Source organism: Mesoplodon densirostris, chromosome 10 (assembly GCF_025265405.1).
Source record: "Mesoplodon densirostris isolate mMesDen1 chromosome 10, mMesDen1 primary haplotype, whole genome shotgun sequence".
Lineage (NCBI taxonomy): Eukaryota > Metazoa > Chordata > Mammalia > Artiodactyla > Ziphiidae > Mesoplodon > Mesoplodon densirostris.
Window position 1 is genome coordinate 69,678,244 of NC_082670.1, and position 13,245 is coordinate 69,691,488.

General features: G+C 40.0%; 1 protein-coding gene across 1 annotated transcript in view; it reads right to left on the minus strand.

Annotated features, from left to right (window-relative positions):
* The window catches only part of SMARCC1 (SWI/SNF related, matrix associated, actin dependent regulator of chromatin subfamily c member 1), a 182,434-nt gene that overhangs the window by 66,250 nt on the left and 102,939 nt on the right, over window positions 1-13,245 (minus strand). Inside the window, exons 20-21 of the mRNA XM_060109245.1 lie at window positions 5,960-6,218; window positions 4,570-4,731 (exon numbers count right to left, since the gene is read on the minus strand). Of these exons, the coding sequence (XP_059965228.1) occupies window positions 4,570-4,731; window positions 5,960-6,218 (421 nt within the window). The remainder of the gene's footprint in view (window positions 1-4,569; window positions 4,732-5,959; window positions 6,219-13,245) is intronic.

Consider the following 13,245-nt stretch of genomic DNA (forward strand, 5'->3'; position numbering starts at 1 on the left):
AATGAAAATGGAAACACTACCAACCTCACAGAAATAAAAAGGAATACAGGGCCTTCCCTGGTGGTGCAGTGATTAAGAATCCAACTGCCAATGCAGGGGACACTGGTTCAAGCCCTGGTTCAGGAAGATCCCACGTGCGGCAGAGCAACTAAGCCTGTGCGCCACAACTACTGAGCCTGCGCTCTAGAGCCTGCGAGCCACAACTACTGAGCCCGCACACCACAACTACTGAAGCCTGCATGCCTAGAGCCCGTGCTCTGTAACAAGAGAAGCCAGCGCAATGAGAAGCCCACGCACTGCAACGAAAAGTAGCCCCCGCTCACTACAACTAGAGAAAGCCCACGTGCAGCAACGAAAACCCAACACAGCCAAAAATAAATAAATAATTTAAAAAATTTTAAAGGAATATAAAAACATTATGAACTTTAAAAAAACCCAGTTTTACCAAGATATAATTCATACACCATATGATCAACCCATTAAAATGAGTACAATTCAATGAATTTTAGTATCTTCCCAGATATGTACAACAATCACCACAGTAAATTTCAGAACATTTTCATCACCTCAAAGAGAAACCCCATACCCTTTAGCTATCATCCCCCTTTACCGCTGTTCCTCCCAACCCTAAGCAATCATTAATATACTTTCTGTTTCTATAGATTTACCTATTCAGGACATTTGATATAATTGGAATTACATACTATATTGTCTCTTTTTACTGGCTTCTTTCACCTACCAAAATGTTTACAAGGTTCCTCCATGATATGGCATATGTTAACACTTGTTCCATTTTATGGTCAAATAATATTCCATTGTATACCACATTTTGCTTATCCATACAGTTGATGGATATCTGAGTTGTTTCTACTTAGGGTTTTATGATTTTTTGTGTGTGTGGTGAACAAATTTGATAATCTACAAATTCCTAGAAAAACACAAACTACCAAAACTGTTTCAAGAAGAAAAAGAATACACTTTCTATAGCAAGTAAACAGATTTTCTATCAGTAGTCAAAAAACATTTTAAATACAGCCACTAAAGAAAACAGTATGGTGGTTCCTCAGAAAACTAAAAATAGAATTACCATATGATCCAGCAATCCCACTCCTGGGCATATATCCAGAGAAAACCGTAATTTGAAAAGACACATGCACCCCAACGTTCACTGCATCACTATTTACAACAGCCAAGACATGAAAACAACTTAAATGTCCACTGACAGATGAATGGATAAAGAAGATGTGATACATATACACAATGAAATACTACTCAGCTGTAAAAAAAGAATGAAGTAATGCCGTTTGCAGCAACATGGATGGACCTAGAGATTATCACACTAAGTGAAGTAAGTCAGAAAATGACAAATACCATATGATATCACTTATATGTGGAATCTAAAATATGAACAGGGCCTCCCTGGTGGCGCAAGTGGTTGAGAGTCCGCCTGCCGATGCAGGGGATACGGGTTCGTGCCCCGGTCTGGGAGGATCCCATATGCCGCGGAGCGGCTGGGCCCGTGAGCCGTGGCCGCTGGGCCTGCGCGTCCGGAGCCTGCGCGTCCGGAGCCTGTGCTCCGCAACGGGGGAGGCCACAACAGTGAGAGGCCCGCATACCGCAAAAAAAAAAAAAAAAAAAAAAAAAAAAAAAAAAAAATATGAACAAATGAACTTTATCTATAAAACCAACAGATTCATGGACACAGGGAACACACCTGTGGTTGCCAAGGGGGAGGGAATTGGGGGAGGGATGGAGTGGGAGGTTGGGGTTAGCAGGTGTAAGTTATTATATACAGAATGGATAAACAACAGGGTCCTAGTGTATAGCACAGAGAACTACATTCAATGTCCTGTGATACACCATAATGGAAAAGAATATTAAAAAATTAATATATGTATAATGGAATCACTTTGCTGTACAGCAGAAAATAACACAACATTGTAAATCAACTATACTTCAATTTAAAAAAACATTAAAAAAGAGCATAGGACTTGAAGGATTCACATACAAGTTCTACCAAACATTTAAAGAAGAACAAACACCATTCTTTAACTCTTTCAAAAGTTAGAACAATTTCTAAAGCACTCTTAGAAGTTAGTATTACCCTGATACCAAAACCAGACAAAGATATCACAAGAAATAAAAAGTACTAACCAATATCCCTTATGACTATAGATGCAAAAATGTTTAACATAATACTAGCAAACCTAATCTAATAGAATATTAAATGGATTAGTCACATTGATCAAGTGGGATTTATCTCAGAAATGCAAAGGTGGTTCAACAGGTGAGACTCAATTAATATGTAACACATAAATATTTACTTATGGAATAAAGTAAAAATACCACACAATCATCTCAATTGATACATTAAAAGCAGCTGATGAGAACTTCCCTGGTGGTCCACTGGTTAAGACTCTGCGCTTCCACTGCAAGGGGCACGGGTTCCATCCCTGGTCAGGGAACTAAGATCCTGCATACCGTGTGTGCAGCAAAAACAAAACAAAACAAACAAAAAAACCCCAGCAGCTGATGAAATCCAACATCCTTTCATGATAAAAACACTCAACAAAACAGAAACAGAAGGGAACTTTCTAAAGTTGATAAAAGGCATCTATGAAAATCGAACATATAACATCATACTAATGATAAAATGCTAAAAGCTTTCCCCCTAAGATCAGAAAAACAATTTCATTTACAACATTCAAAAGAATAAAATACAAAGGAAAAGATTTAACAAAGGAAATACAAGACTAAAAACTTCAAAACACTGCTTAAAGAAATTAAAGACCTAAAATAAATGGAAAGACATCTGATATTCATTGCTTGAAAGACTTAACACTGTTGAGATGGCAATACTCCCCAGACTGAATGCAAATAAAAATCACAATAAGATACCACTTCACACACACCTAGGCTGGGTATTTTTTTTTAAAAAGGGAAGGGAAAAACAAGTGTTGGCAAGGATGTGGAGAAATCGGAACCTTCATATATTCCTAGTGGAAACAAAATGGTAAAACCACTGTGAAAACAGCTGGATAGTTCCTCAAAAAGTTAAATAAAGAATTACCACATGGGGCCTCCCTGGTGGCGCAGTGGTTGAGAGTCCGCCTGCCGATGCAGGGGATACGGGTTCGTGCCCCGATCTGGGAGGATCCCATATGCCGCGGAGCGGCTGGGCCCGTGAGCCATGGCCGCTGGGCCTGCGCATCCGGAGCCTGTGCTCCGCAACGGGAGAGGCCACAACAGTGAGAGGCCCGCATACCGCAAAAAAAAAAAAAAAAAAGAAAAAAGAAAAAGAATTACCACATGATCCAGTAGTTCCACTCCTACATACCCAAGAAGCAGAAAATCACCAAGTAACCTGTACATGAATGTTCATAACAGCATTATTCAAAAGAATGAAAAAGCGGAAACAATACAAATATCCATGAACTGATTAATAGCTTAGTAAAATGTGGTATATCCACCCAAGTATATTATTCAGCATAGTACTGAATTACACTATACCATGGATGAACTTTGAAAACACTATGCTACCTGAAAGAAGTCAGACACAAAAGGCCACAATAGTATGATTTCATTTATAGGAAATATCCAGAATAGGCAAATCCATAGAGACAGAAAGCAGAGTAATGGCCAACAGAGCTAAGGAGAGAAAAAATGGGAAGTGACTGCTTAATTGGTATGGGGTTTTTCTTTTGGGGTGACAAAAATGTTCTGGAATTAGATAGTGGTGATGAATGAACAATACTGTGAATTTACTAGAAGCCACTGGATTACATACATTTAAGTGATTAAAATGAAGAATTTTACATGAATTTTATTTCAATTTAAAAATCACCCAAAACAACAATAAACTTAAACCTACTCAGCAACATATAAATTAAAATAACCACAGAAGTCCTTTCTCAATTCTTATGTCTATATGCTCAAAACCTAGATCTAAAAACAGGCATCAGACACCTCACAACTGTGATATTATTAACAGTTATGAGGGGACTTCCCTGGTGGCACAGTGGTTAAGAATCCGTCTGCCAATACAGGGGACATGGGTTCGATCCCTGGTCGGGGAAAAGGTCACATGCCGTGGAGCAACTAAGCCTGTGCACCACAACTACTGAGCCTGCATTCTAGAACCTGCAAGGCACAACTACTGAGCCCACGCACCACAACTACTGAGGCCTGCATGCTCTAGGGCCCGCGTGCTGCAACTACTGAAGCCCGCGCACCTAGAGTCCATGCTCCACAACAAGAGAAGCCACAGCAGTGAGAAGCCTGCATGCCACAATGAAGAGTAGCCTCCACTCGCCGCAACAAGAGGAAAGCCTGCACGCAGTAACAAAGACCCAACACAGCCAAAAATAAAACAAAAACGGTTATCAGACAATTTAAAAAATTCTATCATAAAAGGAAGAGATAAAAAAATTATACATTAATTTTTTATGATGCAAGTTTCTATTGATCATTGTACTCACTCTTAAGTGCAAGCAGACCCAATTATTCTAGCAAGCTGACAGGAAAATACAACACCTACTATCCCTGTCCTTGGGGGCAGCAGTGACTCACCAAGCTTCTCTGGCTCATCTGGCCCTGTGCCTGCAATGCAGCTGCTCTCCAAACCATAGGTGGGATCCACTTTCCCAGAGGCTCGTGCTGCTTCTTGTACTTTTTTGACGTGAGCTTCCACCAATTCCAGTGGTACCTCCTCCCGGACTCGAGAAAACTCTTCTGTTTAAGAATAAAAATGGAACAGTGATCTGGTTTTGCATAAATATTTGCTTCAATGTAAACTAGGTAATCTGACACAACATTAGTGTATCATGTGTAACCTAGTGACCTTTCTGGAGACTCGATCTGATCTACCCCAGCAAATCAAGAGGGCCAAAGGAGATAAACATGTACAGTAATGAAATTCTATGACTCTAAGTTTTACCTTACATGTCATAGTGTCTTACTATATAAACAGGAGATCTTTAAATTTCTATTAGTAACAATCAAAACTGCTATCCAGGGACTTCCCTGGTGGTCCAGTGGTTAAGACTCCACGCTTCCACTGCAGGGGGCCTTGGTTCAATCCCTGGTCAGGGAACTAAGATCCCACATGCCACAAGGTGCGGCCAAAACTAAATAAATATTTTAAAAAGAATAAAAAAGAATAAAAAATTGCTGGCCAAATTTCATCTAACTCTGCTGGCCAGATTTTAATCAAGACAACAATAAGGATAAAACAACCAGAAAGTCAAGAAAGAGTTCTATGGTATGAGAAAATTCTAATTAGAATTATTGTAATCCAAGAATGTTAAATGACTCCTTTTTGCCAATTATAGAAAATTCTGAATGAATCACAAAACATACCATTAAAAACCTGTTTTGTCCCTCTAATTTTTTTTTTTTTAAGAAGATGTTGGGGGTAGGACTTTATTAGTTTATTTATTTATTTTTGCTGTGTTGGGTCTTCGTTTCTGTGCGAGGGCTTTCTCTAGTTGTGGCAAGCAGGGGCCACTCTTCATCGCGGTGCACGGGCCTCTCACTATCGAGGCCTCTCTTGTTGCAGAGCACAGGCTCCAGACGCGCAGGCTCAGTAGTTGTGGCTCACGGGCCTAGTTGCTTCGCGGCATGTGGGATCCTCCTAGACCAGGGCTCGAACCCATGTACCCTGCATTAGCAGGCAGATTCTCAACCACTGCGCCACCAGGGAAGCCCTAAATTCTTAATAAATGCTCTTAGTTTGAAAATTATTACATTTTAAGTGTTTTAGTTTAAAATATTATAATACTTCAAATACAACATGGTATCTTCAAGGGGTAATATCTGTTTTTTTTTTTGTTATTTACATAACTGAAATGAATATAACAGCCAATAACACTTAAATCTGAGATAAAATTAGCATGAAAGGAAGTATTAAACCATTATCTGAAATTGTTACTCTGGTGAGATGGCTTAAGAAAGTTCATACCCAAAGCCGCTCTGGCTGCAGCAGATGCCACACGAGGATCCACCACAGATGCCAAAAAAGCAACAGTGCTCATGACTGGGTTTCCTGACTGACTGAAGGGGACAGGCTGGTAGGCCAGGGGCCCCAGGGAAGCATCAGAATTCTCAAGGTATGGGTCCTCAATGGGAAGCCTCAAAAAGTGGAGGATGCATTCATCCTGCGTGCGACTTCCAACGTGTTCTGACACTTTGTTCCAATCATCCTTATACATCTCCAAAGCCTATAATGGAAAAAACAGGAGCTTTAATATCAGGTAACAAGGAAGTATTTAATGACATCAGAAGCCTGTGACTGTTCTTTAGATAGACTTTAAAAACAATAACGAAAATGGTTATACTGTTCATAAGAAAATAGGCAGCTATGATTGCTTTCATTATTATATTAAATTCTCAATTAGTCAAGAAAAATAAATAAAAGGTATGCATATTACAAAGGAAGAACAATTGGTTTTTATTAATACACACGATTGTTTATATAGGAAATACTACAGAACCTACAAAAAAAGGTATTAAATTAAAAAGTTCAGCAAGGTCACCAGTTAAAACAATAATAGAAAAACTCAATTATATTGCTATATATACTAGCAATGAAAATTTTTTAACTGGAAAAAAGTATTTAAAATAGCACAAAAATGAAATACTTAGGAAAAAATATAATGAAGAATGTGTAAGACCAATATGCTGGAAAAAATAAAACATGCTGAGAAATCAAAGACCTAAATAAATGAAGAGATATGCTGTGTGCATTCATTAGAAGTCTCAATATTGTTAAGATGTCAAATCTCTCCAAACTGAACTACAGATTCAACGCAATCCCATTCAAACATTTTTTTTGTTAAAAATTCCGAAACTGATGCTAAAATTCATAGAGTACACACATCTCTAGTTTAAAATTTTTTAACTTTTCAGAGAAAATGCTGAAAAACTCCAACAAAAACAGTAAAAGCAGTCTCCAAGGGGGAGGGAGATAGAAGAATATGAAGGAAGCCACAAACAGGTTGTGCTGAGAAAGTCAAGGAATGAATTGGGTAGAAGAATCTCTTGGGGAGCTACTGTAGCTACCAAAGTTACTACTCTCACATGGTTCTATCTACAGCCATGACTTGCCACCAGGGGCAATTGTGTCTCCTTAGGGACATTTGGCAGTGGCTGGAGACATTCTGGGTTGACACAGTTGGAGAGGTGCTACTGGCATCTAGTGGGTAGAGGCCGTGGATGCTGTTAAAAATTCTACAGTGCACATAAGAGACCCCACAATAAAAAAGCTATCTGGTCCAAAATGTTAACAGTGGCGTGGCTAAAAACCCTACTGTAGAGCCTGATTTGCTAATACTGTGTTAAGATGAGTTCACCATGATGAAGGTTCTCTCCATGTTTATTGCCTCAGTGAATTCTTTTTAAATTTTTTACTTTAATTTTATTTTTTGGCCATGCCATGAGGCATGCGGGATCTTAGTTCCTTGAACAGGGATCGAACCCACACCCCCTGCACTGGAAGTATGGGGTCTTAACAACTGGACTGCCAGGGAAGTCCCACCTCAGTGAATTCTTAAATCTGGACTCCAACTGCTGCTCCGGGCTTTCTTTCTCACTGGAGTGGTACAGGACTCCTCAAAAACCCAAGCCAGCAAATCACCTTACTCACTAAATCCCTTGAAAAACAAGGCTAATTCTGGGTATCCTGTGGACAGTCTGTGGCTTTGGGTAGTTCTAAAAGGAATTGCTTTAGAAAAAAGACCCAGATTGTAACAAAAAACAAAAATCAATCTATCTCATTAGGGTCTCTGGGGCCAGAAACATATAACTGAGACTGTCGTAAATTTCTGATTATGGGTAGAGATTTTCTTGACATGTTCTAGTGTAACCTTTTCAAACAAATTTATTTCTAAAAGTTTCTTTTTTTATTCATTTTCCTTCAGCCAGAGAAAAATAAGAAAGTTCAGGAAGGTTTTTTTCCAGAATAAAGCTAAGGAACTGTCATGCAAAATTCAAACCAGAGCACAAGGCTGAGAAACAGTGAAGTTCTGAGCCTGGGCACTCGCATTACATAAGAGGGGCAGAAGGAAGAGATGTTTTCAAAACAACATGGTGACCAACTGGCCGGGAAGGAGGAGAAGGGTGACATATACAGAAAAGTTATTAGGAGACATTTTACACTACAGAACACTTTCATTCCTCCTGTCATCACTGGGGTCTTCACCACTGCTTACTTGGATTCTTAGAATTGCCTGTCTCTCTACCCTTAAATTCATCCTTCTTCCTGTTGCTAGAGTGAAGTATGTTTGACACAGGACACCATCTCTCTCCTGCCTGAAACTATTTCAGTGTTCATCATTATCTTACAGAATTAAGGCCAAACATGACCAGGGCTCTGCTACTTCTTCCACCTCACCTCCGTACTCTTTAATGTTCCAGAAATACCCAGATCTCACAACACTGTTCCTAAGTACTGTGCCTATGTACAGTTTGTTCTGCACTGGAAATATCATGTACTAGAACCAACACCAGCACCACACTCCAGGAAGCTGTCCATTATATCTCATCCACCCAGCCCAGTTGCACAGCCACTCCTCTGTACCTCTCATGCTCCAGTCATACCTCTAATTGTGTTTTAATCGGCTTCTGTCACAGACTAGACTATGAATTCCTTAACTGTAGAGACTATGGCCTAGCCATCTCAATCTACAGCATCTACCACAGTGCCTGAAACACAGTACCCAATAAAATGTGCTCAATTTAACCACAGGAAATGGGACTAAAGCAGGAAAAGTAATCTGACTTTTGCATGGCTCCAAGCATCAAAAAAACAACCTGGGGAATTTCCTGGCAGTCCAGTGGTTAGGACTCTTCACTTCCACTGCCAGGGACCCAGGTTCAATCCCTGGTCAAGGAACTAAGATCCTGCAAGCCAAGCAGCGCGGCAAAAACCAACCAACCAACCAACCAAACAAACAAAAAAACCCTGTATTTAAAAAAAAAAAAGGCTTTCCTCAGGACAATTTTTTTTTTACTGGAAGATATACTCATCTAAAGTGTAATTCAAAATTACACAGGAAGATAAGCAACAAAGATTTACTGTATAGCACAGGGAACTATATTTAATGTCTTGTAATAAAAATAATCTGAAAAATTATATATATAACTGAATCACTTTGCTGTATACCTGAAACTAACACAATATTGTAAATCAGCTGTATATCAAGAAAAAATAAATAAAATTACACAGGAAAAAATATTTCTTGGGTTGCATATCAAGGCAAAGTAGGTCAAGTGGATGCACACTGTGAGAAAAAACTTTGAGGCTGCTTACTGAATACCTTCTAATGCTATTGTTTCTATAATCTGGCCAGTATAAAATGAGAAACCCATCTACGGATAAACAAATATTAATACCTATCATGGATTTTCTTTGTAGGTGCAAGATTTTATGGCCATTAATTACTTAAGGGATAATAAATACAAAGCATGAGAAAGCAAAGCAGGCATGAGAAAGAAAAGTTAACCAGGTAGAACCAACAAGCTCACAGATTCAAGTTTTCTCAATTTCAAAGCCAGGGACAATGATAAATGACCAGGAAGAATACTGTAATCAGTTGTGGACTTAAAAAAAATTGTGAGGGTTTCCCTGGTGGCGCAGTGGTTGGGAGTCCGCCTGCCGATGCAGGGGACGTGGGTTCGTGCCCCGGTCCAGGAGGATCCCACGTGCCGCGGAGTGGCTGGTCCCGTGAGCCATGGCCGCTGGGCCTGCGCGTCCGGAGCCTGTGCTCTGAGACGGGAGAGGCCACAACAGTGAGAGGCCCACGTACCGCAAAAAAAAAAAAAAAAAGAGAGAAATCTTGAAAGCCTCTTTTTAAAAATCCCCTTAGTCACTATGGAATAGAATGGTGCTATTTCTTCTTTCTTTCTGGCACCCTGATTCTATCAATGCCATTTCAAACTGCTGTAAGGACTTCTTATACTGATGATGCGTTTTGTGGCTTCTTATACTGATGATGCATTTTCAGGTGAAACACCTGAAATTCCTCACACATTTTACAAATGAAATCTTACTCAAACATGACTCCATCTTCTTGATCTTATGCATGTCTACCAATTAAAGATCTTTTTCAAACTGCATTCATTTGTCCAATGAATAGATTCCACTTTGGTCATTTGCAAAATTGAAATTATGCCCCCAGTATTTGTAGTAACACAATAAACTGAACACAACCAAAAACAATAACCTGCAGCATTCCGTATAATAACGGTGCTTTGATAAGAAACTATATCAAATAAAGTATTTTTAAATAAAAGTGATGGTCTCCGTCTTGTACTGTTGGTGGGAATGTAAATTGATACAGCCACTATGGAGAACAGTATGGAGGTTCCTTAAAAAACTAAAAATAGAACTACCATACGACCCAGCAATCCCACTACTGGTCATATACCCTGAGAAAACCATAATTCAAAAAGAGTCATGGAGGGCTTCCCTGGTGGCGCAGTGGTTGAGAGTCTGCCTGCCAATGCAGGGGACACGGGTTCGTGCCCCAGTCTGGGAGGATCCCACATGCCGCGGAGCGGCTGGGCCCGTGAGCCATGGCCGCTGAGCCTGCGCATCCGGAGCCTGTGCTCCGCAACGGGAGGCCACAACAGTGAGAGGCCCACGTACTGCAAAAAAAAAAAAAAAAAAAAGTCATGTACTAAAATGTTCATTGTAGCTCTATTTACAATAGCCAGGACATGGAAGCAACCTAAACGTCCATCAACAGATGAAAGGATAAAGAAGATGTGGCACATATATACAATGGAATATTACTCAGCCATAAAAAGAAAGATGTGGCACATATATACAATGGAATATTACTCAGCCATAAAAAGAAACGAAATTGAGTTATTTGTAGTGAGGTGGATGGACCTAGAGTCTGTCATACAGAGTGAAGTAAGTCAGAAAGAGAAAAACAAATACTGTATGCTAACAAATATATATGGAATCTAAAAAAAAAAAAAAAAAAAAAGGTCATGAAGAACCTAGGGGCAAGATGGGAATAAAGATGCAGACCTACTAGAGAATGGACTTGAGGATATGGGGAGGGGAAGGGTAAGCTGGGACAAAGTGAGAGAGTGGCATGGACATATATACACTACCAAACGTAAAACAGATAGCTAGTGGGAAGCAGCCACATAGCACAGGGAGATCAGCTCAGTGTTTTGTGTCCGCCTAGAGGGGTGGGATAGGGAGGGTGGGAGGGAGGGAGATGCAAGAGGGAAGAGATATGGGGACATATGTATATGTATAACGGATTCACTTTGTTATAAAGCAGAAACTAGCACACCATTGTAAAGCAATTATACTCCAAAAAAGAAGTTAAAAAAAAAGAGAAGCATGGGATAGGTTAAAAAAAAAAGTGGTGGTCTCAAGAATAATCCTAAGGCTTCCCTGGTGGTGCAGTGGTTTCGAGTCCGCCTGCCAATGCAGGGGACACGGTTCATGCCCCAGTCTGGGAAGATCCGACATGCCAAGAAGCGGCTGGGCCCGTGAGCCATGGCCACTGAGCCTGCGCGCCCAGGGCCTGTGCTCTGCAACGGGAGAGGCCACAACAGTGAGAGGCCCGCGTACCGCAAAAAAAAAAAAAAAAAAAAAAAAAAGAATAATCCTAAATATTTGGGAAGCTGCCTGTGTGATATACTTGTCCGATAAAATGGTATGATTCTGGTGAGGGCAGGGGTAGGCAGACAACAATAAACCCTAATGAATCTTCCAGATTTATCAAGGAGAAATTGACCATGTTTTTGGTTATAAATCGATTAAAAATTTTTCTTCTGACTTCATATTAAGCTATTAATTACCAATAAACTATAAAAACAGGTGTTAATGGTAAACAATGCTGTTAGGAAGTCTTGTTTCTCTTTGTGTAAGTGCAGACAACACCTGTTGATTCAACAGCATGTTTAAAAGAAAGATCAACCACTGTACAGGTTCCACCTGCAGGAGAGAAAATGCACTATTGTGTGGGGATACTGTGGTTTTCTTGAATATGCTCAGGTTAAACAGTAGCTCAGCCATTCTGACCTCACTCTGTATTTACTATCCACAAATCTTAATGTAGCAGAGGAGAAAATTTTGAGTATCAATGTGCAGCAAGGAAAAGAGCTGACTGACAGGAGCCTGTTGTTTCAGGTAGTGTTGCACAACTGAATTTCTCCCTAGAGCCCACAGATTCTAAACAAGCAATACAAAAGCATATCCCATACATTCCCCCACAAATACTGAGAACTTTAAAATTAACATCCATAGCACATATGGCTAGAGAAGATAGCGCTGAAACAAATAAAAAGGAGCTCAGAAAAGAAGATCTTTGCATATCACTGATACTCAATGGGCGGATAAGAATAAATTAAAATAGTGGTAAAAACTCAAAAAGAACAAATATTTTTGAATTTTGATCCAGAGAGACACACAGAGAGAGAGACAAAGAGAGAATAAGGAAAAGTAGAAGAGGGGTGTAAAAAAGAAAAGGGAAGAGTTAATACACCACTAAAACTTCTTAATGAACCACAACTGTTAGAAAACTCAAAATCAAATTAAAGCAATGCAGAAACATGAGCCATCACCAGGCCCAAAGTATCCTAAAGTGTAGTCTGGATACTCATGGAGCACCAGACCCTTTCACAGGAACTGAAAGATCAAAATCATTTTCAGAATAATACTAGGACATTACTGTCTGTTCATTATGCTGACATTTGCTCAATGGTGCAAAAGCAATTAGTATGACCCCTTAGTATGAATCAAGGCAGTGGCACCATACTGTCTTGTCATTTTATTCTTCAGTGCCACACACCTGCAGAAGCAAAATAAGCCAACTTTACCTAAACATTTCCTTGATGAAACATAAAGATTATTAATTTTATTGAATCTAAATATCTTAGCCCATGTGTTTTTATTTTTTATTTATTTTTTTTTTTTGCTGTACGCGGGCCTCTCACTGCTGTGGCCTCTCCCGTTGCGGAGCACAGGCTCCGGACACACAGGCTCCGCGGCCATGGCTCGCGGGCCCAGCCGCTCCGCGGCATGTGGGATCTTCCGGGATCGGGGCACGAACCCGTGTCCCCTGCATCGGCAGGCGGACTCTCAACCACTGCGCCACCACGGAAGCCCAGCCCATGTGTTTTTAATCTTCAGTGTTATCAAATGGGAGGTACACAAGAGGACTAAATATCAACTTTCAAAGCATGATGGCTGTCTAAAGGAAAAGCACTTGTGATTGAGTT